The sequence below is a fragment of the Grus americana genome, chromosome 12 (assembly GCF_028858705.1).
Source record: "Grus americana isolate bGruAme1 chromosome 12, bGruAme1.mat, whole genome shotgun sequence".
In the NCBI taxonomy this organism is placed as follows: Eukaryota; Metazoa; Chordata; class Aves; order Gruiformes; family Gruidae; genus Grus; species Grus americana.
The window spans coordinates 20,497,083-20,521,279 of record NC_072863.1 but is presented as its reverse complement, the minus strand read 5'-3'; the positions used below and the strand labels follow the sequence as shown (position 1 = coordinate 20,521,279).

At 42.6% G+C, this 24,197-nt stretch overlaps 2 protein-coding genes across 2 annotated transcripts in view; both read right to left on the bottom strand.

Moving 5' to 3' along the window:
• Positions 1 to 1,494, bottom strand: part of ALG13 (ALG13 UDP-N-acetylglucosaminyltransferase subunit) — a 29,637-nt gene extending 28,143 nt beyond the window's left edge. The window contains exons 1-3 of the mRNA XM_054839693.1: positions 1,327 to 1,494; positions 793 to 955; positions 421 to 559 (exon numbers count right to left, since the gene is read on the bottom strand). Coding sequence (XP_054695668.1) covers positions 421 to 559; positions 793 to 955; positions 1,327 to 1,407 — 383 coding nt within the window. The 5' untranslated portion in view covers positions 1,408 to 1,494. The remainder of the gene's footprint in view (positions 1 to 420; positions 560 to 792; positions 956 to 1,326) is intronic.
• Positions 1,495 to 16,150: 14,656 nt separating this feature from the next.
• SERTM2 (serine rich and transmembrane domain containing 2) lies at positions 16,151 to 23,247 on the bottom strand. The gene is made up of 2 exons (XM_054839441.1): positions 22,878 to 23,247; positions 16,151 to 20,062 (listed from the first exon to the last, which is right to left on the bottom strand). Exon 2 carries the CDS (start codon positions 19,472 to 19,474, stop codon positions 19,196 to 19,198), a length of 279 nt encoding a protein of 92 aa, XP_054695416.1. The 5' UTR covers positions 19,475 to 20,062; positions 22,878 to 23,247; the 3' UTR covers positions 16,151 to 19,195.
• Positions 23,248 to 24,197: the final 950 nt, after the last annotated feature.

Below are 24,197 nucleotides of genomic sequence, written 5' to 3'. Positions count from 1 at the left end.
TTATTCCTTATGGCTCATAGTTACAAACTGATGGTTGTATTATTTCTAGACTTCGAAAAGGAATCCAACAACTAGTGAGAAAGAGCAGAGAAAGAGAGAAGCTGTTAGGTGCCTCTAGGATGCTACCTGACTGTTCCAAATTCAACCACTTTATTTGGTTTAAATTCTTCTTCTTTCAAGCTGAATACATGTGCCCTCAAAAAAAAAATTAAAAGGAGTCATGGTCAAAAGGCTTTATAAGTTTGGTAAAATAGCACCTAATGATAACCTATCCACTATGGAAAACCTATCTTGCAAACAAGTGGCTGTTACAGAGCAGGATGTAAACTTCCTCGTGACGTTCTCAATACTGCAGTAACACACTGAGCGATGGTGCTGAACACTGCTTGTTCAGTCAGGACAGCCACAGCAGCTCCATACCTGCAATTACAGCAGAAGACGTGCCCATCTCTATCGAGCTGTTTTGCCAGTTCAAGCTGATGGTTGTTCATCAGCTTTTCATTTGTTACTACTATTAGTGGTTTTCCTTTCTCTAGAGTCTCCAGACAGCTACCTGCACCTACAGAAAAAACAGAAAACAGGATGAGTTTTATCCTTGACAGATGAAATATCACCCTACTTCCTCTTGAAACATGGGAGACTTCTGACAGTGAACATTTAACCGCTCATCTCTAGCTGCGGACCTGAATATTCACTGCCAGCCCACCCCAAGCTGTAGAGAAGCGGACTTCATCCAACCGACTTCCACTCCTGCCCCCAGGATTACAGGCAAACAAATGGGGCGCTCTCTACCTGCGTGGCTGATGACCAGGTCCGCCCTCCGCAGGTCCTCAGCCAGCGAGTCCTTGAAGCGGAAGGCTTCCACCGCCAAGGGCGGGCTGCTGTGCAGCGCCGGCTTCAGCGCACCCCGTCCGACCTGCAGCACCAGCTTCTCGTAGCCGCGGTTCTGCAGCACCTGTAGCGGAGGGAGGGTGGGATCGGGGGGGGGGGGGTGCGTGTGTGTGTGTGTGTGTACCCAGCTCCGACACCAGCACGCCTGGCCCTGCTCCCACTTAACCCGGCCCGGCGACCTCTGCTGTCTCTCCCGCACCCCCCCACGCCACAGACCATGCCGCCGCTGCCGCCTCCTCCACCGCCGCCGCTTCAGGCCACTCACCACAGCCCCGTCTCCCGCCCCCTCAGACACCGCCGGCAGTCACTGGCGGGACGCGGCGGGAGGAGGGGACAGCTCCCAGCGCGCAGGCGCCCGATTGAGGCGCTACGTGCAGGCCGCGAAAGGGAGGCCCGTGACAGCTGCCCGCGGAGCCCGGCTTTCCGCCGCCTCACCTGCAGGGCCGCCGGGGAGCAGACTGTCGCGATCAAGTCGTCGAAGCTGGTGGTGCCCACGGTGACGAAGACGGACTTCATGGCCGGCGACCGCCCGCTCGTAGCTGGTCTGCGGGCCGGGAGCCGCCAGAGGGCGCCGCGCACCGCTCGCTCGCCGCAGCGCTTCCCAAAATGGCTGCCGGCCTGAGGGGGCGGGCCGGCGCGCGGCCGGGAGGGCACGCCCTCTTCCACGCGCGCTGTGTAGTCCTGAGTTTACCTAGTCCGGGCTGAAACCTCCCACGGCGCTTAGTGGGAATAACATCACAAAAAGATAGTAGCAAATGAGGTGCTGTCGTGCTTTGGAGGAGAAATTGATGTTTCAGACAGTTGTTGCCTGAAGCAGTGTTGCAGCGAGTCCTGTAATGGCAGCCCAAGTGTGAGGGGGCTGACGCATCCCCCGAGCACTGGGCCTCGCTGGGGGACACGCTTTGCTCTGGTCAGAGCATCACCAAGCGCACACGTGAGAGACAGGTCTACCTTCAGATGACTGAAGGCAGGGGAAGAATGTGCGGATTTCTATCAGTGGGTGAGCTTCAGGGGTTTGGCCGTGTGGATGTCCTTCCACGGGTACCACAGGGATTGGCGAAGACGGGGGATGGAATGAAAAGATTCAAATATAGTTTAGACTCTGCATTCCATGCTTTGTTTAGAGAACTTTACTCATTCTGGCTGTGTCCACTGCCCAAAAAAATCCCAGAAATGCTGCAAACTCCAATAGTAACTGCTGTTTGCTGGTTCTTAGTTGATCCCAGAAAAGACATAAAAGTTATTTGGCCTACATAGATGAACCTGTCACAGGAGCTGAGACTGCAACTGAGGGAGAACCCTGAAAGTGAGACTGAGATCAGAGCTAGGAGCTGTATCCTCCTGGTTTCTTTTCCTCACTTTGCCCAGTGTTAGCACCTCTGGCAGGTGCTCATCTTTTCTGTTTCTCCACCTGCAAGGCAATGTTTACCAATTTATGTCCTCTGAAGCTTTCTGTGGAGGTGATTATATTAATGTGCAAAGAATTGAGTCTTAAAAATCTTCTCTGTAGTTTTAAAGACATTGAATAGATGTTTTGACTACCCTCCTTCCCTTGGCCTTTTGAGAGATACATTCTCAGTATCACTGAGTACAGGTAGTTATCCCCTCCTCCCTGTTGCCCTTTCCCTAAGCACACCTCTTTCTGACGCTGTTTCAGGCTGGTCTTACTACCTTCTTAGGAGGACTGAGGAAAAGTACTCCCTTGAGCAAAAGCAAGTCAGCTCCCTGTGGAATGTGATCCTAAGAGCCAAGTGGCAGGAAGTCCGGCTGGAGATGAAGGCCCTTTCTGAAAAATAATAATGCTGTTCAGTGCTAAACCACATTAATTCAATGGTAAAGATGAAGCCACCAGTAAATTTATTATTTAAGGTACATTTCCCCTTGGTGACGAAAACTTGGGGGGGGGAGGGATAACAGTTTCAAAAAAAATCCAAATATTAAATCTGTTAACACAGTCACTTTGTCCACTGAAGGCTAAGAATAACCGCTTAGCAGTTGCACAAACTGGACTAGCAGTTTTCTTTCCTAACTGCAAGTGTAACACAATGTACAATTCTACAAGAAACCTAGTCAAGTTAGACATCTAAATCTATTTATTCCCTGAATTAAATTTAATAGTTGGGGTCACATCTATATTACACTACTGAGTGTTCCCAGAAAGATGCAGAAAAGATGTAGCTGTCTTGAGGATACCTCTGATTGCCATATTAATGGCTCATTCACAATGCTCATTAGCCCCTTGTTGCTTTCATTTAGCATAATGAGCCACACTGAAATGTATTTATTTTTTGATTAAAGCAAATGGTGCTGACAGCAGACATGGCCAGGGGGAGGAAGGCACTTTATCTTGGGAAACATGCTGTAGAGCAAAAGAATATTAGAGTCCTGAGTGCACAGGGCCTTAGTGGTCCTGACCAGCCTCACCCTGCTTTCCCTCAGGACAAAGAAGCCAGGAGCTGGGGTAGCCACAACACAAGCCAGGCAAAGACCTCACCAACAGGACACAGTCTGACCACACCAGAGAAAAGCAAGTGGAACAGCAGCAGGTCCAGCAGTCTGGTGACCATCAGGCAAAGACAAGGTAATGAGCCATCTCCAAGGTCAATCCAGGAAACCCAAACAGCAATTCAGGAGCAGAACTGTCAGTAAGGACACCTATGACTCACCTCTGTTTCTGTCCTCCCAGCATAAAAAAAAGACATGAACCTGTTAGAGCAGGTCCAGAGGAGGCCACAAAGACACTCAGAGGGCTGGAGCACCTCTCCTATGAGGACCGACTGAGGGAGCTGGGGTTCAGCCTGGAGAAGAGAAGGTTCCAGGGAGACCTTACAGTAGCCTTCCAGTACCTAAAGGGGCCTACAAGAAAGCTGGAGAGGGACTGTTTACAAGGGCAGTGAGTGACAGGACAAGGGGGAATGGCCTTAAGCTGAAGGAGGGGAGATTTAGATCAGATATGAGGAAGAAATTCTTCCCTGTGAGGGTTGTGAGGCACTGGCACAGGTTGCCCAGAGAAGCTGTAGATGCCTTATCCCTGGAAGTGTTCAAGGCCAGGCTTGATGGGGCTTTAGGCTCCTGGAGCCCATGGCAGCAGCGGGGGGGCAGGGGGGGGTTTGGAACTAGATATGCTTTAAGGTTCCTTCCAACCCAAACCCATGTATGATTCTACTTAAAGCCTGAGCTTAAATGAAGTCCCCATCAGAGGATGTGGGCACCCTGACCACCTGAGGCTGGTCAGAGTAATTAAGACCTATTATTGCAGTGAAGGCCCTGACAACTAATGGATAGTAAGTCAGATTTTAGGATAAAAAGAAGGATGCTAAATTTTTCAGGTGTGTCAGATGAGGGTCAGCACATGTGTAAATCTTTCTGAAAAAAGGTAAGGATAGGATAATTAAATGATTGTAATTTTTTTCTAAATGAGGAGGATAGAATTTAAATATATTGGAGTGTTTTCCTGTTTATATCATTATTTTATATTAGTTTAATTAGAGTAGTTTAGGAAATTACTGCTCATTAGTAACTAAAGCACTATAACTCACCACATGCATGCTCTTACTCTGCCAAAATTGAAAAAGAAACTTGCCATCATGGTGGAATAAGTCTACACATCCATTCTGCAGTTATAACGGGTTTACAGTGGTTGCTATTGTACCTCAGCTGTGACCTTGCTTTCAGCCATCCACTCATCACTTAAAGTTCCTATAAAGTAAGGCACTCTCAAGAATTTTCAAAATGAGTAAAGACAGTCTTACTTCTATTTCTAGTTGGCTTTATATAAATTCGAACTGAAAAAATGTTCATTTCCTTTTCCTCTCTCATTTAGATGTAGTGCCGTACCTATGAGGGATGATATTTCTGTTACCGTAGGGAACTGTGAAAATTAGATGGAGAATATTTTGCAGAATGATTTCTTCATATTACCATGATTCAGAGATGCTTGGTCTGGGAAAATAACAGAAGAACATTTGTCAGGCAAATTTAAACAGTATACTTTGAAATATTTCATCACAACATTTCTATATGCTTTGAATTGCCGCTTTGTGGGCTTGTTATTTGGCCGTGGGCATTGTCAGATAGCCTACAGATACACAAAGGCTCAGACTGACTGGAGACAGCGAAGGGGATGTTGGATCACCTCTTCTTCAGGGCTGACTAGCAGAAGATGTGCTGAAGCAGCATGGAGGAGCTTTGTCCACTAAGTATTTCACATTTGATGTGGAAGGGGAGGCTGTGGCTTAGCTGGAAGGAGTGTTGTATCAGTCCATGATCTGACAGCTCTCATGGATTTTTTCTGAATTTTGCGATATTTGATGGCGTGCTTTGAAGCCTCAGGTTCTGGAATTACATAATCATGATTTTTAAGGCCTTACACTTTTAAAGAGGGTACCGAGAAATGACTCACTGAATCTTAAGTCTCTGAAGACTAACACATAAATAGTATTTATTATATAACTATGTATCTTTTTATTACTCCTGTTTTGCTTTGCATCTAAACAATGTCATGATTTTTTGAGACCTGACCTCTGGAAGTTCAGAGGTTACTAATTTATGAAAGTAAAGTGCTGCTGGTCTTCACCCTGCCCATGTGCTATGTCCCCTCTACCCTGGGATATAGCACATACTGTGTTTAAACCCATGTTACAAGGAGCATGGCTCAACTGATTTGTACCAGCTGTTGAACTGGATCTTTACTGATGCTTGATGCCCCTGCTAGGTTTCCGTCAAGGATCAATGCTTTCATTAAAGAACCAGAAAAATGAGCTTCATATCAAATAAAATTTCTCAAAGCTGGTAATTTCTGTAAGTGTTGGGGATATTTGGGAGATTGTAAAGGAAATAATTTGAAGAATGATTGCAAAACAGGCCGGTATGCAGACGCAGGAGGGAGTCTGAGGTCTGTCGCAAGGAATGTTATCCTGACTGTGAAGGCTGGATATGGTGATGTCTCCTGGCAACTGGTCCCTTTGGCTCCCCAGGGGACCTCCGCCTCTGACAGCCTGGCACTACTCTGTGCTGTCTGTGGAAAACACACGCCAGTGTTCCTGCCTGCTAGCCACCAGCAAACACCTCCATAGCAATCCACTGTATGAGTGCCCTGCCATTTCATATTCCTGCATAATCCCTCTGACAACCAAATCTATTAAAAATTCATTTTCATCCAGGCAAATCAGATTCCCTGAAATCAATTGAGCTTTGTTCTCTGAAGGCAGCTTGTGCTGGTGCACATGTAATCAAATCCTGAGGTGGCCTTGCATGCATTTTTACAGCACTGAGCTAGACTTCACGTTTCAGTTATTCTTTTTGATGTGCATTTTTGAAGGAAATTTGAATATTATGCTTAAGTAAACCAACAGTTTTAGATCTTTAGGAAGGAGCTCCAAGTGAGCAGAGTTCCTCCTTTTTCCCAGCTGGTCCCAACTAGACAAGTACATACAAATATCTCTCTTTGCTTTGTGCAGCATAAAAATAGGTAAGGAGGTGACCTATGAACCCAGTCTAAATTTCACCTCTGCCTATTTGCCTGTTGTTTTCCAATAGCTGGTGCTCGGCAGCAGTAGTTTATGTGGGTATTTTGAATTGCTCTTCAGAAGTCTTCAGGGACACCCAAGTCAGCCTGCTGATTAAGTAAGTGGATTTTGGAAGTATGTAGTTTAGCTGCATATACCCTACAATTAATGAAAAGCTACTCCAATTCTGCCTGAAAAGAAAGCAGAAGAGCACAGGTATTGGGCAAACACAGTCAGTGGCATCAGGGCATCAAAAGGCATCGAGCACGCAGGTGCCTTTTGCTCCGTCTTTTCAGCATAGTATTAGCATCTTTACATTTGCGATGCCTGTTTTTTCTTCTCAAGCTGGCTCTCAAAACCCAAGTGAAGTAGAGAAAGCATGTGAGGTTCACTTCCCAGCCGATGAACAGAGATAGCCAACAAGGCCTTGAAGATCAAATGATGTTCTGTGCACCAAGTCTGCCTCTTTCCAGCAAGTCTTGTTCAGAGTAACTGTACCCTCTGCATCATTCCCAAGCCTTTGCAACAGCAGCAGGGGTGCAACAGCGCTGGGAGTCATGATTGATTTATCTCTCCTTTTTGTTTGTTTTAATGATAGCTTATTATTTACAGGCAGTCCAGTTTCCATTAGACATTAGGGATCAAAGTAGCTGCTAGATACTTGCCAAAACCACTGAGCTCAACTTGGACCTCTGTCTGGGCCACCATTTTTTTTGTTTGCATGTTTGTATAGCAGTGAATCATACTAAGAATCAGTACCAGAAACATCTTTCTTTGCGTGCATTTCCTGTTTATGGTCGCATTTTTACTGCTAGAAATGCTAGCAATATTTTATGCAGAGGCAAACCAGAAGGTTAATATTATGCAGTGAATTTCACAAAGACATGAAGATAAAAAAATGTGGCTTTTATTCTTTAATGTCCTAATGATGTATGCAGAGAGATGTGTAAGAGAGATATATAGTCATGTTTACAACTGGAAAACTGTTTTGAGTGTGTGTGCCTGTGCACTTTACAAATACATATTCTTCTTTAGGTATCAACATATAATTGTGAATCTTCTCTCAGGATTTTTTGCATCATAATTCCAGGATAACATTCATCTGTATAAAATAAATAATCTTGCTCGAATTCGCTTAGAAATATTGGACCAGATTCATCCCAGGTGTAATTTAACTGACTTAGATCTAAAACAGAGCTCAGTGTTACATTTGGGAGAGTGATTACTGCTGCATGCACTAATGTCAAAACAAGACTGTTTCACATTATCTTGTCCCTAGAGAAAACTTTGCTGAACTCACGATAGTCCTGTTTGCTTCACCCTGTAGCATACTTATGCATGGCCACCTGTACTTCCATCTACAGTAACACTACCTTTCCTTTTCCCTGATGAAACTTAGAGATGTTTAGATACTAAATGTGACTGTTCATTTACATAAGGCTTTGTATACCAATGTTTCCTGTTAGCGGCACACTACAAAGTACTGTTCTTGTCACTGTGCCATATTAAAATGATGATTCATGGTTAAATCAGCCCAAGTGAAGGGCTTTGGTTTTGATTTGTCTGATATTTTAAGTGTATCACAGATTGGGCTGACAGCTGAGGGTAGACTGAGGTCTTTAATCAATCCAAAAGCAAGGTGAAACATACTTGTCAGACATACAGACAGGTCAGCTTTCCTTTGCCTTGCTTGGGAGGCGGAACTACGAAGGCTGAGAAAATTCTTCATGCTTCACAGCACGGTCCATTTCTAATCCTTTTGGTAATGGCTCTGAGCTGTCATTGCAGATAAGGGCAGTTGGCTATCAGAAATTGGACTGAGGACACTTGCAGGCTGCTGAGCAACCGTGGTATAGAACAGCATCAGGTTGCTATCAGACAGTGTTGAACTTGACCCAGTGCCTTTGCCATGAAGCAAATAATGTTCCTTTTCTGTCCCTTATCAAAGGGATATAATTGCCTGGCAGCACCCACAGTCAATACGGTGACATTTCTGGCATAACTAGTAAAATAAGTTAATTTTTCTGAATGCAGTGAGCTTTGATACTGAATAAATGATTCATGTCTAAGATCAAAAGGAAGCGTCTTCTGAAGCAGACAGTGTCCCATTTCCCTCCAGGGCCTTAGATTTCTGTCACAATAGGCAAAATCATTCTCTTTGGTTTCTCTGGACATGGCATTTTATTTTTTATTTTGTGAGGCAGTGACTTGGTGAGGATTCAAGTGAATTCTTCGTTGATTCTGAGACTGGTATTACACAAGGTACTGCTGGGATATATTGCAGGTCCCTTACTGTTTTCTGTTTATGAACAACCTACCCCAAGGTGCTAATTAGCTAGAAGAATTGCATATACACAGAGTACTGCTTTGTTCCTCTATAAAAATACATTTGTGATGAAGGTGAAGTTAACTATTTGGCTTAATTGTGAGCCTCCTGGATTTCTGAAATCAGCAAAACAATAGCAAAAAAAATGTGAGACAGGTATTTTTCATTTCAAAACTAATTACAAATATTTGGTTAATTCTTAATAACACCCATCCTCATTAATGATTTGTCAGATGCAATAAACCCATGTAAATATTTTTATTTCTTTTTCACAAAGTCTTGGCACATATTGCTTGTACTCAGTGAGATCTGTCTTTTGTGGTTGGTACCTCTCTTCTATGATTGTAATTAGCTATTTTCTTGGCCTATGTACTGTGTAGGCTGGAAGAAATTCTTTCGTGTGTCTTTCTTTGACTTACAGATATGATTCGTGCCATGCCAAGTGTTTCTTTTCTGACTTAAGTTCAAGGATGCCTGAACAAGGAAGAGCATGGCTGGCTGTAATCTGTTGCTTCTGAGACTAGGCAATGCAAATGCCACTAATGTTATATTTTCTTTGGGGCATTTTATTTTTCTCAGAGGAAGAAGGTTCACGTCAGACTTCTTGGATGGATAAAGTCTTGAGGATACTTGTGGGTACTAAATAATAATGATACATCAGTTTTAAATTGAACACTGTGCTTCAGAAGTGGCTACAATAGGAGGAATCAGCATGATCTCCATGGGTTTATGTAACAAAAATGAACACCAATTACAGTGCGTTTTTTCCACTGGGACTTAGCCCATCATTTTGTCTAATTATGGTATGAATCCCACAATGGAGAAAACCCTTCTTCTGTAAAGAACTAATTCCCTCTAGAAATGCTAAAAATCTTAAAGAACTCTAATTATACATTTCTCAATAGATAGAGCCAGAGAGAGCCTGTGCCAGCCACTTACCACAGAAAAAAACCACCAAAAAACCCCTAAATCCAGAAAAAGATGAAGGACTACCCTGGGAGACAAAGAGGGAATGTGAAGTGGTTTGTATAAACTCCTTTCATCCTTCATCTAGGCTCGTACTAAAAATAATGACTGATCTGTGCCTAAAAACATTACTGCCAATTGAGAGTTGATGGATTTATTGACATATACTCAAGGAATAATGTTGGACTAGAGGGACTTGGGAAGAAAATGGCTGAGAAGAAGTTCTACTATACTCCTATGAAGTTCTGAGACACTCCAAACTAGCGTGGGTACCCAGACAGCTCAGGCATGCAGTTAGCTTTGTGTATTGTAGTTTCTGTTATCAGGCATGTTATATCATGAAATGGGTTGCCTGTGACCGAAAAGGGAAAAACCTCTGATTTCCTCACTCCCAGTCCTATTCTTCAGACTAAGTTCCAACATCGATTTGATTGGATTTCTGCAAACCTGAGATAGTTCATTAAGCTGCAAAGCTCTGCTGAGGGTTGTTCAAAAGACTGCTGAATGGCAAAAAAGTCAGCAGAGAGAAGAGCTGCAAGGCTTCGTCAGCACAACAGAGGATGGTTGTAGGTGAGAATGACAAAGAACAGGCTACGGTCACTCGAGGATGTGATAATCACATATAGACATATCACTAGGCATTAGTTTATTTTGTCTGATGTTCTATTATGAGTTTTAAACCTGCAGTATTAAATAAAGAGGCAGTGTTTAACATTGAAATTGCCTAAAACACGCCCTCCCCAGCTGTCTGGTGAAATTGAGTCCAAACTTTTATTCAATGGAATGGTCTCACCATACTTTATAATGCTGAATGAAAGATCTTTGAGACTCACAAGAAAGAATAAACAGCCTTTCCCAGAGGAGGTCTGCATTTATTTACAGATTGGTCTACTAAAAAACCCCACAAAAACAAATGATGATTACTGCTGAAAGATGATACCTTGGGAAGTGAAAACCTGGTATAGCTGAATCTAATCACCTGAGAGACAGACAACGGCTCTCACTGCTTCCTGGCCATGGAGACATTTGTTTGTCATGTTTGTCTTTCCTTGAAGGAAACAATTGAGAGAATTTATACACCCACAAAGACAAAATCTCTGGAAAACAGACAACACCTATCAACTCACAGGTCTTCCTGCCTCAATAACGCTGAAGTCAATCCATGTGATCACAGTCCAGGGAAAGCTGGTTGGCTTCTCCTCATTTTACCTTTAAATTACATTCACAGAGAATGTAAATTTAAGAATGTAAAGATTTTATTTAGATATTTTCTTGCTATCAGTTTCCTGTGTTCTTTCTTAAATGGTTGACGCAGTGATATGCAAAGGAAAATGGAAGCAGCAGCACATGGAACATGCACAGAGACAAACTGGGTACAGCTCAGCTGCATTTGCTGTACCTGACCTCAATGCAAGGAACTGCTTGTCTTTCAACAATGACTAGCCCTTGCAATCACCCCATTCATTCCCATCTGATCTGAGTCTGGTTTATCCCTGTTGAGGAAACATACAAAGGTTCGTGAAGTTAATTGTGGTTAATGATGTGTCAAGTGTTGTTAAAATCCAAACACTGAACCAAAAAGATCAGCTCTGCCACTAAGAGGGCAATTGATTTTGCCAATGTCTTTGCCTCTGAGACTGACACGGCAGCATCTGATTTCTTTGAGAAGGTACTGGTTCTATGAGTGATGCTACCATAGCATAAGCTTCTCATAATTGAATGGGTTACTGACATGGTCATTGCATGTGACAATTCTAGCACATAGACAACACCTTTCTTTCAATCAAAGTTCCTTGGAAACAACAACATAATATTTTAGTGCCATTTTGCTATCATGAGCTATTGTGATTTTAGCTTGGCATGAAGCTAAAGTGCTATATGGTACCTCCAGCTGATGGAATTGCTAATCCCTTCTGACCATTACTGTATTCCATACAAGATTAGTCCCCTACTTCATGGACCTCTTTGACCAGCCTGTTAGGAAGGAAGCACATTACAGCTTGTCGTCCAGTAGCCTGAATTCCAATTTAGCGAGCCTTTTCTTGGAACTGTTCAATTTATGGTGAGCTATTATTTGTTATTGTAGAAAACAAAACCAATGATTTGGTCCTCCTATAGGTCCTGCTTTTCTTTACCTTTTTGTCTGATGTGCAACTGGTCTCCAGATTTGTTCTTTTACATCACATGAACATCCCTAGCGCTCTGCTGTGATTCGTTGCTGTGATTTACTGTGTGGCTCTTCTGCCTGTTCTCGGGTTCAGAGCTGGATCATGAGTAAAACATAGAGTAGGAGAAAGCTACAGTCACACGTCTACCCACAACAGACTTCTTTGCCTTGCATACCTGTTGTATGGATTACTATTCTTTGTGTCACGGATACTTGTGTGCCTGCATAAACTGGACATTCTGACCTAAAGTTTTAATCATAAGTATCTTACGCTGTCTCCTGTTCTTGAGGTGTGAGTAATTCCTGTAATCTCAAGTTTCCTCAGCAGGAGGAAAAAAGAGGCAATGATGCTGAACTAATCAGTATTCATGACATGTAAAGGCTTATTCGAGCCTTTAAGTGGCAGGAGTGATAACCAAACATAAAGGTGTTGTCTACAAGCATTACGTCTGAACCGTGACTTGCTCATGGATATGGAAGGCAGTTTTTCAGCGAAAGGCCTTCAAGACAGCATCTGGTCCCTCCCACTACCTCAAAGCATGAGAAACTCTTCCTAATCTCTTTGTTATTGCTGTTGTCCAGCGTGGGCACCGAAGACACTGAATTTCCACTAAAGCAGTATCCATTTGGAGATATTTTAAGAATTCTAAGCCAGGCAAAATTAATTGGAAAGGTAGACATAGAACAAAATCTCACCCAGGGTAAGTATATATTCAGTCTGTCAGCATATCTTTCCCAAATTGCTTTGCAGCAAATTGTTACTCAGCCTCACGCCAGCTAAGCTCATGCTGAGCAGTCTGGGTGTGAAGGTAAGCAGGACAGTGGGGCAATGGTGTGTCTGGTAGTGAACTGATGGATAGTTACAAGCAAAAGTCAAACAATGGAAAAGCAGCCTCAGCAGCTTGATCCCAGTGGTTTCTTTCTTCCCGAGTAGCTTGTGGAATAGATGTGCATATGGAGAATGTCGCTGTGCTGTAGTTATCTGTCAGCTTTCCTTTTCGGTGTTGGTTATGCTCTATGACAATAAAGAGCTTTGAAATTCAGGACAACATTAGCCAAATCCAGGTGCATTCAGAATGCTCCTCTCTTTCCTCTCTCTGTTTTGTTGGATGCATTGAACAACAGCAAGTCACATTTCTTCCCCGCTAGGTGCCAACATGAAGTAAATGCAAACCGGTGTGGTGTTATCACCTGGACTCCACACCCTGACAGAGTCAGTGCCGAAAGGGCTCTTCAGAGCTTTTCCAAGCTGTGGAAGCATGAAAAATTTGTGAACAACAGCAAAACCACATCAGTTTGGTTCTGTTGTGACAAGCTGTAAGATTTGCCAGTGAGTGTATTGCAGCAATCTCACACTGGCCCCCATATGAGCTTCCTGGGGCATTATCTGCTAGTCATGCCACAGCTATTTGGACAGGTTCCTAGTAACCTGAGGATGATGGAGTAACATTATAAAAGGCGCTGCACATTAACTGCTATGAGCATGAATTAGTTTGAATTAGGATTGCTAAGGCATGAGGAGTAAAGGGGAAATCTTCCTTCTAAATTTTGCTTCAGCAGGTGGCATCCAGGTTTGTGTCTTTCAAGCTGATAATACAGGCTTACATAGCCTGAAAAAATCCACTCTCTGGACCACAGCACTGGAAACACCCACTTGTGAGTTCTGGGCCAAAGACAGGATTCTAGTATGGGAAGATGTTTAAGGGACATTGGAAGAATAGTGGGAAGGAGCTGGAGGATGCCAAAGCCTGTGATACCCTCAAATCCAGCTCATGGGTTTGTCTTGTCCTGTAAAGAGTACCCCAATTCAGCACCTGCTTGCCCACACAGTTCAACGGGTAGCCCAACGGGTAGCCCAACGGGTGGGTATGTGTTTTGTCATAAAACTACATGAATAAACATCAGTCAGTAGCTATTGTGGTGCAAGTGTTTCAGGACTTGAAGAGGAACTAGCATCAGGACAACAGCCCAGATTAAATAAGATTAATTTCTCGCTTGCAGGGAAGAACAGATTCCAAGTATCAAACAATGTTGCTGAGCTCTCGTTTGACTTGCAGGTGCCTGTTGTTCTATCTTAATCGATTGCTATTAAATGGGACTGTAATTGTAGGACTATGACCATGAAGACAGAATTAATGCAGACAGAGTCAGTTTAGGAAGTCTGTGGCTATTAGCTTGATCAAATTATACTTTGAAAATGGGTTAATAAATCAGGAGAAGGAAGGGAAGGTCTTCTGAATTATTCATCATTTGTTTCCCAGTTGACAAGTTTACATAGACGTGAAATTCAGGTGGGAGTATAGGGAGTGGGTTATTTATTAATTACATATGAATTGGACAGACCCTTTCTCTCTGATATCCAGATCTGCTTTCACAACTTAGCATTGCCTACAGCTTGACAGTTTCTTTTGGCTTCAGCTGAAGAAATTCTAGAGTACCTCTGAAAAATTCAGTCCATCAAAATTGAGTTTAGGATTATTTTTCACACATAACAGCAACTGTCCTAGATGATACTTTAACTGTTTTCTCTCACAAAAGGACTGAGGAGGAAATTTTCATGTACTGCATTCTAGAGAGCAAGTGTGCAAGGAACCAACTTATCATTCTGATTTTTTCAGGCTTTGTTTTGATATCTGTGCCCACAGAATGAGTATCAGGAATTGAAGACTGCTGGAACTTCACAACCTTCTGTAAAAGCCTGAGGATGGTGAAGATTTCAGAGGGCTTTATGGGTTTAGGCTTTTGGTAGATGGAATGTATAACATGCAGTTCCTTTTTGTGAACAAATATCAAATTTGTGTCAGGAACAGTAACTGAAAATAATATCTTCCCCAATCCACAAGGATGTAGTCTTAAATCTTCTCTTGTAGCTTTAGCATTTGTTCATAGAATTATGTATTTGGATGCTTTTTACTTAACATTCTGCGTAGTGTTTTTTAAGTCCACTGCATCTATCAAGCAGACTTCTCCATCTCTAGGTTTATTTTTCTATCATAATGGCAACAACTAAGTTTACAAATCATGTACCAGGAAAATACTATTTGGGATTTTTTCCCCTTTTCAGATCTGTCTGCATCTGAATTTTTAGTCATGCATGTCATTGTAAGACTGCACATTTTTTGCAGGGCACATGAATAAATAGGACTGTGAACAAACTTTCTGTCTATACCAGAATTAAGCTGAATTATAGACATACCACAAAGATGTATCATCTCTGGAAAAAAAAAAACAATAATTCCACAATCTCGCCTAACTTGCTACCTAATCTGTGGCAAATAAGTTGACTTATGGTATTTACTGTCAGCAGAGGGTAAATAGCAGGAGTTGTCTGCATCTTTCCTGGTCTGCTAACCTGCTTTAAAGCTATAGTTGTCTATCTGCACTAGGATGTTACATCGTAAGTAGTTACCACATTAGTGACTGCAGGGTAAGGACATAATTCTTCTCCTAGTGAAGACAAGGGATACAAGTAAGTTTTCATTAATGCTGACAGTTAAACGGCTGTGTGACTTCATATATTTGGGTTTCAAACATTTTTTATTTCTTTTTCAAGTAAAATCAAAAAGGTCCTTCAGGGAGCTTAAGGTTGATTCTCTGCTGAGTTATGCTGTTTGCAAAATTACGTTCTTCTCTGCAGCCCTGTGAGGATACAAAAATATACATTTATGTTTATATATTCTGATGTAGAGAATGAAAATACATATCAACCCTTTCTGTTCAATACTTAAGGGTTTTTTAATGCAGAAAATTCATAGACATGGATGGAAATCATGTGGATGAGATTACCCAAGCAAAAATCCTGTAAAATATATGTACCTTGGGGAGTTAGACCATATTCAGGTCCTGACACCTCCTAGACTAAATACGCCGGGAGCTTTGGGAATGATGGTGGTTTTCTGATGACTGTAGGCTTACTCTGACCTCACAGTCCCACCCACAGGGAACGGCAATGCATAGTCGTTTTGCTGCTCTTCCCCCGCAGGTAGGGAATGGAGGAGGTGATGAATTTACTGAATAGTCATATTTGTTTCCAATGTCTAAGATGGGAGTAAAGATGGGAGCAAACTGTCCTGATTCAAGTAATACTTACACAGACTGGTAGGGGGTCTTCTTACACAGACGCCCTCTGAGGCCAACAATTAATTTGAAATGAGTGGCACCACAGATCCACACCTGGGAATAGTACAGAGCAGTCAATGACTCACCCTTGATAGTAGTATGTCTCTTTATTTTTGTAAAAAATACCAATTTTCTGTAGCAGATGGACAAGTGGGAAGGAAACAGACTGTTGAAAGGGAAGGGTATGGATTGACACTTGCAGTTCTCCAAGATTCAGCAAATCCATGCAGAAGTTCCAGTTATCACTCCTTATAGCCAAAGAATGCCAAAGTCCACTAAAGCCCACTCAGCAAACACAGGTCAACGCATCCCAACAGTATCTTTTCTCAGAGACATCTGGTCTTGGACATTACAAATGACAATGAAAAGGGGGAAAAGACATTCTTCTATTTCTCAATGGGAAAGGCTTTAAAATTTGCTGGCATTGTACAGACAAATGAGGCACTCTGAGTGCCTCTGGGACTGTAGATGTGTCAAGTGGGACAGATACTTCCTGTGAAATGAAGCTTTAGAAAGGAAAACTTGTCATTTTTGTGTTAGAAGATAGGACTGCCTTCCTTAGCAGTATTATATAGAAATACAGTCTGCCCAAAGATATAATGGGATATAGTGTAATGATATATAAAGTGATTGCTCTTTTATTTACAGTATATTTACTGAATAAGTTTCCAAGGGTTGTGAGACTCTTCTGAATTAACATTCTTTAGCATGAAGAAAAGAAATGCAGCCTCGACACCTACATCTGGGGGGCTTTTCAGCTGAGATCAGAGCAATCAGAATTTGGGCCCCAACTCAGATCCTGATACTGTCATTTTCCATTAGTCGGTCTGATATTTTATGTCAATATTTGAGTCTGTCCTGCAGCTTCTTGGAAGTCAGGTTTTTCCACAGATAGTAGAGCTGGAAGGCTAATGGGGTTTAGTTGCTGATTTAGTATGTTAGAACATTTACGGTCCAAGTAAGTTGTAGCTTTTGAGTGGCGCATCAAGAAAATTGAGAGGCAAGCCAGATGTTGAGCCTAGGCTAGTCTAACTCATGATGGCTGAATGCATGTCACATACAAAGCCAACAACTTGATCTGCATAAATTTTTGTTAAATTTAAATGTAATTGACTAACTTGGGAGCTGTCTGCCTTAGTTGGATTAATGTCCAAATCATCACACAGAATTTGGGCTCTTGTGCAGTACTGAGAGTAGCACTCCCTGAGGAACCAATCTTTAGATGGGGTGTGAAGCCACAATCCTGCCCAGTGATATCTCTGTGTTGTGCCCATGGCAGAAAGCTTGAGGGCAACCTGCCTCCTGCCTTCTTTTCCAGGTAAACGCAGCTGAGCATGGGATGGGGAGATACGGCTGGGAGTGTATTGTTTGCTGTATTCCCTTACACAGTCACTGTGCTATTTCATCAATTAAACCTGCTTGTGTGGGGGTTAATGGAGTATAAAAGGTCCTATTCAATATAAGGAGGCAATTTTTAAATAGTTTCATACTGAATACATCAGTGAGAAAAACACTAATCCTGCCTGTGGACCACCTGTATCTAATATGGCCGTTACTTGTCATTCTGCTCTCCCACAAACACACAATTTGCTGTAAAAGCCATATTCCTAGTCCAAACAGCTCACCCATATGCAGACCATCAAAGGTAAATAACCTGATGTACACAAAGCATTTGAGAAACGGTTTCTTGTTACTATCGTGAATCCATGGAGTCAGTGTCATCTCTAATTTTAGCACTGTTTTTGTGTGGGGAGTTTACACTTTCCAAGCCCTTGGGGAGAAGAAAATTGGCAAATAAGCGTGTGTAAATGTGGAAAGCACATGGGGATTTTATCACTAAGCTAGAATTAGACTCTAATAAAGAAGATAAGCTGGGTAAAATTTGTGCCTTTTAGAAATGTAGCTGAAACAATCTCAATGTTTTTCTGTAAGAGGCAGTGGCTCTCCCAGAAGTGGTATGCTGTATTTGATTCTGTCTTTCCCATCCACAGAAGCAAAGTCTATCTCTGTGCGTCATACATAGGTAAAATGATTGGGTCAGATTGTTGTTTCATAAATTTAAGTAAACATTTTTTTCCACACTCTTCCAAATGATCCGCCAGGATATTTGAATCCGGTCCTGTCTTTTACTGCTCAGTCAGTTTACTTTCCATCTGCATGTTCCCAACTAGTCTATGTTCACATTATTCATTATTGCAATGCCAGGCCCTGGCATTTTTTCAGCTTTCTTTGGAGGAAAACGAAAAAGCTTTGGAAGAACTGGTCTGTCTTTTGAGAAAGAAAACCCAACGTGGATATTAGAGGAAATGTTATTATGAATTTGAGTCTGTTAGGAGAACAGTGTCCATTTTACTCACTTTACACTGCATTTTAATTACTGAGTGATACCAGGAAGGCTGAAACGCATAAATGTGTTTGTATTCAGCTCAGGTAATGTAATGGAGAAAAAAAGAAGAGAGGTAGAGTGTCTTTTAACATTTTTTTCTCTCCTGCTGCTCATTTCCTGCTGATGCTTTCTTTTTATTTTCAACCTGTGTTAAATTTTATCTTTATTTTCTTTCCTCTTTTAAAAGTTCTGTCTCTTTCTGATATCTGGAATGCAACTATTCACTGTATGGTTTTTATGTCAGAAACCAATAGTTCCAGCAGGTGATGAAACATTTGTATACTTTTGAAACTCCATTGAGTGAATCTGCCATTCAAGCAGTTTAAGGTTTTCCTTCTTGAATGGGAGAAATGCCTGAGAATTTCCAAACAACCGATAAATTCTGCATGTGCCCTGTGGGCTCTTTGTGCTTACGCCACTTAACTTTGTTGATTCAACTCTTTTCACAAGCAAGGAATTTAAGGGCAGAGAGATAGGTCAGCAAATACAGGCTCCACATTCTGGTGTGTGTCTCTCTGGATTTTTGGCTGTCATTACTGTGGCTTTTACTATTTTCTGCAAGGGCTTTTAGAGGGATATGAGTCTTTCCTGACAGCAATAGGTTTCTGTAATGTAAATTTTATTGAGAGTGTTGCACACATGTTGCCTGTAGTGTCAACAGCCAGTGGGTCCCAGCCAGTCAGTCTGAGTTGCATGACATTCTCCAGATGTTCTGTGCTGCTGTTGATGGTTGTGCAATAAGGGCTCAATAGGCAGGCAGAGATTCTTTCCACCACCATTTTGTTGAACAAAACACGTTTCACAAGCACAGAACCCTCTTTGCTTTGGGGTCTCTAAGTGGTAGGAATCCTGCTGTGCATTTCCACATCTGTGAACTGCTGGATGTTCTCAGTGGTCTCTGGAGACGTGGTGATTGGGGAAATAACGTGCTTCAGGCGCAAGAGCATGGAGAAAAGCAATATGAGAAGGATAGCCAGAAGTGTTAGGAACAAGCCCACGTACACGTAGAGGCTGGAATATTTATCTGCTGTTGTGTCTACTTCTGTAGCCAGAGTTGGAAAGTGGACACGGCCAGTCAGGTTTCCACGGAATTTGAAATAAATGTCAGTCATTGCTCTCTGTCAGCTTTGGTCCATTTTCCCTATTTACCTTCAGATTTCTTGTCTTCCCCCACCAGACTCACAAAGGAGGCCAAGACAGGAAACTTAGGACAGATGGCACGATGGCTTCAGCAAGAAGAATTCCATCCTTTTTGTCTCAAGACTGCTGGTTCACACAGCTCAGCAGACTGCATGAGACAGGCCTTTGCAAATCATTCTGCTAGTTGCTATTACAATGACAACAGGCATTGAACTTGTGTTTTACACTGCCGTCTGGCTTTTATGTTGTCCTGAAAATGCTGTGGTCCTTCTTTTGGTAGGTCATCTCCTTTGGTAGGTGAAAAGCTTCCGTCCTTCTCTCAAACTGAGCTGCAAAGGTTTGCACAGCTTTGGTCTTTGCAAGTATTGTTTTCCAGAGTCAGCTTTCTGCCAGCTTTTCCCACAGCAGGTGGTTTATCCTTGTATGAGATGAGGAAGGTTGTTTTCTGCTTTGCCAGACTGCTGGGGGATCTCTTCTCTCCTAATCCCAGGCTATTGATACTTGCTTATAGAGTATGGAGTTTTGAGTTTCTCATTAGGAACAGTCAAAAAGTCAGCTTTCTAAAAGGAAAAAAAATGAGAGAGAGAGAAATGAAACCAGGTACCAAAATAGCCTAGCCTATATGTGGTATCTTTAGAACAAATAGCATTGTCATGCTCCTGTGAGACACCTTGAGATCAAGAGAAGCACTGAGTATTTAACTTTAGAGAAAGACCATGCAAATCTAATTGTTAAGGGCTCTGGTAACGCTTAGTACTTACTTATGGGTAAGAAAAGGTCCCACAGTCTATGGAATTAGATGTCACAGAGGAAGGGAAGGTATGAATCCAGCCAGTGTCTTCCACCATGTGTGTCTCATTGGTTGTTTATCAGGACCCTCTGTTCCCGAGGCAGGATGCACCTAGCAGGCATCCAAAGCCCTACCTGTCCTACTGGGGCAACTCTGCCACAGGGTATGACACTTGCCTCCTGGGAGCAGAACTTACTAGAAGCGGGGGGAATCTTAACATTTTGGCATTTTCATTTCTTCTAGCTGGAAACAAAAAATGTAAATGCCAAAATTTCACTGTAAATAGTGCATCCAAAAGCATCGTGTTCTGCTTTGATAAGACCAGAATTTTGTTTTTAGCTGAAGCAAAAGTGATAACAATGAAACAAAGTGACGCAGTCACATATAATGTTCACTACATATACACCTATATAAGATGTAAATAGAGTAATATTAATATGTTAATATACTATGGCAGTCAGATTAAAATGAAACATTAGGTCAAAATGATAAAAGCTCTGATGCTTTTAGATAAAGATTTCACCTAAAAGACATACTGCTGCAAAACATTTTGACTTTCATGGGCCTTCAGTCTGTAAAATGTAGTTGGTTTATTGATAATGTTTGGTTGTGCTCTCCCCATGTACCAATGGGAACAACACCTTATTGTTCTTCAGAGAGTGGTGGTTGAAATCTGGAGGCCTGGGTCATCAAGGAGCTGATATTCAGGCTTTCATTAGATGCAAGACAGACCTACTTTGGCTCACGTGATGGGGAAACATCTGATGTGCTGAGTTTTTGGAGAAGCGGCGCTGGGGATTGTCTACACCTCCCAGCTCCTGCAATACCTTCTTCAGTATCAAAGCATTTGAGATAACAGCAATCCAGTTTAGGGAATATTGGGCCAGATCCTGCCCAGATCCAGTAATAAGCTGGCTAAGCGGGGCCAAATTGCTGATTGTAAAAAAATTGCCTGGGGATTTGACTTCTGCAGTCCCTGCATGGGTAGTGGATTCTGTGCTGAGGGTAGGAGGGTGTGGGCAAGCATGGTAGAAAAGGGCTGCTCAGTATTTTTCCAGGGGCTGACCCAACCCCTTTGAGCCAGTTATGCTGGCAGCAGGTTTGGTGCTGATGCAGAAGCATGGGAGATGGAAGTGAAGGTTGTGTTGCAGCCACGCACTTTTGCTCTCAATTATAGGGCAATAACTCCGTGATTTTCACACTTTGAACCTATAAATGGAAATTCTTCCCCCACAAAGAATATTCTTAAGTTACACAAGAGGTGGGAAGTAGAGGGTGTGGAGGTTACTGGCCATATTAAACCTCTGTTCTTAAAATACAATTTCTCTGTATATAATGACATGCAATCAGTCCGGAATCTGACACATGTCTGAGTTAAAGAACAGAGCAATGTCTTTGTCCATCTCATCTGCTGTCTTAGTGAGAGCAAAAGCCAGAGCTAGTTTCCCTCCTTAAGAAGCAGAGAGCCTAATGACTTTACATACTTCATAAAACTGGACTGCAGAATGCTAAGGACATTAGTCTGGAGTTCAATAATTAACTACAAACCAAGACATTGAATTAACAAAACTCAGCTGGGCATTTATTGATAAAAAGAGCAGATTAATAGTAAAAAGTATTAGCAGTGGAGAGTTGGCACAGATTTTGTTTTTAGTCTCAACTGTGGAATTGTCAGGAGCAATCAACTATTCGGACTATTGAAAGCTGTGAATTTAACTACATCTTTTCCAGAAATAATTTAGTAGCTCTAGGCAACCCCAAAGATTTTTGCTTTTCAATCTACCAATTATCTCACTGAGCACATCTTTTGAGATATTAGTAGGTTTAGCTTTGCACACTCCCCTTTAAGGAATAGAAGCTTGAAGACTGTGGAGACAAGGTCATGTGAAAATAAGCAGTACACAAGGATTCTGAAAAAAAATAACGGTGTATAAAATAGATCAGCATTATAACTTCATATGACTGAGATTACAGGAGGAAAAACCTCACTGGTTACCCTGAGAAGCCCTCAAGCCTATGGACAGAGATAGTAAGTAGAAGTAATAACAGTGATTGACTTTGCAACTGCAGTAAATGTCTTGTCTTACCTACTTGCTTCTTTTCACTCCCGTACTCAGTTTAAGTGCTACTTGCGAGCAAGGCATCTCTGAAAGTACAAGCAACTTTTCTGAGTTCTCTTTTGCTTTTCCATCTGATACTCTTAACTACTACAAAGAAGTAAGTGGGACAAACCACAACAAATACTTGTGTAGCTTCTCCAAGGCTGTTAATTCAGACTGCACTGAACTGGCTGGCAAGCGCAGAAGGGTTTGGTTTTGAACACAGACAGTACCAGGTGTATTCTGTCTTGGTGACCCTTAGAAAAAAAATCGGCATTGGAGAAATGCAAACAAAGCATTAAAGTATCAATTCCATCCATGGCTCGCATTTTCTCCGGGGGAATCTGAGGGAGAGGAAGCGGGGGTGGGGGTGTCTTTTCTTTCAGTGGCAGACTATTTTTTGTTCTCAGGCTGAAGTGCAAGATAGTATGTCAGCATCTCAGCTGTGGGAGCGCATAGGGAGAGAATAGAATAAAGCATAGTTACCTTTCAGAGCAGGCAAGGGTGTTGGGACTAGGCACTAGAGCAGCTGGTTCAGACCACGAGCTTGCTGGTGATTTATCTAGGAACATCTCCTCCCAGGTAGTGGGATTTGTGCAGAAAAGATTTGCTGTCTTATTGCTGGAGTCAGGATATTGTCTTTTCAGCAACAGACGTGCCAAGTGCACTTTCTTCTCCTCTGCTCTTGAATTCACGTGGTTCGCTGACAGGGATGGTTCTTATTCCCACTCTTGAGATGTCAACTGACAGTCTAACTGAACAGCATCACTGCTGCTGTCCTTCCTTCACAGGCAATAGGAGAAAGGGGCAAGGAGCCTTCTCTTCATGAGCTTCACTGCTCGGATGGAAACAGCTGGTCCCCTCCCTCAGCAGTGGTAGGCAACAGTTCGAGCGGAGAGGATCAAATCAGCAATGCTCCGGCACCGCTCCGGCACTGCTGCGTCTGGGCAGCCGGCAAGGAGGGAAGGGAGGGAGGCTGTGAGCTCAGCTCGCAGCAAAGTTTGTGCAAGGTTTGTCTTAACCCTTTCATGCTTGCAAGTGGTAAAGACTGAGCTGCCTGCTAATTGTGGAGTAAGACATGAGTCAGGAGGAGAGCTTATCAGTTTTTCTCTCTAGTTTTCTGGAAGGTGCAAAGGTTTTTTGTTTTGTGTCCCCTGGGAAGGGTTACCTGGTGAGGACTCCCAGCTGGGATCCTGTCTGGAACCGTGGATAGGTGTCACTTTTCAGCTGAGACCCTCAGGATAGTCCCCAAGCATTGCTGTTTGGCATCAGAGCTTTGATGTATTTTTGTCCCTGTGCGTACTGTTTGGTGGTTTGGGAAGGGCTATGTGGCTGGTTTAGTTTACACATCCTCTCCCCCCTGAGCAGTTTGAAACTCTGCATGAATAAGCATAACCTCAACTTTGGAGTGTTGTGGGCAAAAATTATTTCCACCAATTTATGAAGGTGCGAAGCACAGATCTACCTGTAAGACACCACAGAAATGAGGCAGAAGGAGCCAAGGCTGGGGTGAGAACCCAAATCATCCTGATCCCTCTGATTACCACACCTGTTGACCTGCATTTCTTAGCTCCCTCCTGGCTGACAAAGTGAGGATGTTTTGTGATCCTGTTCCAGCTATGACACAAATTAGGGTAAACCGTATCAATGAATTGCTATAATTTTAGTTGTCTGCGTGTTTCAGAAGAGCAATGGGGAACAAGATTTCCTTTGCTTTACGCAGGGTGGCTCAGGCTTTTGGGGACAGATGTCAGTTTGGGATGCACTGCAGCGAGCCCCAGGGTTTCACCAGCAGTGGAGCACAGC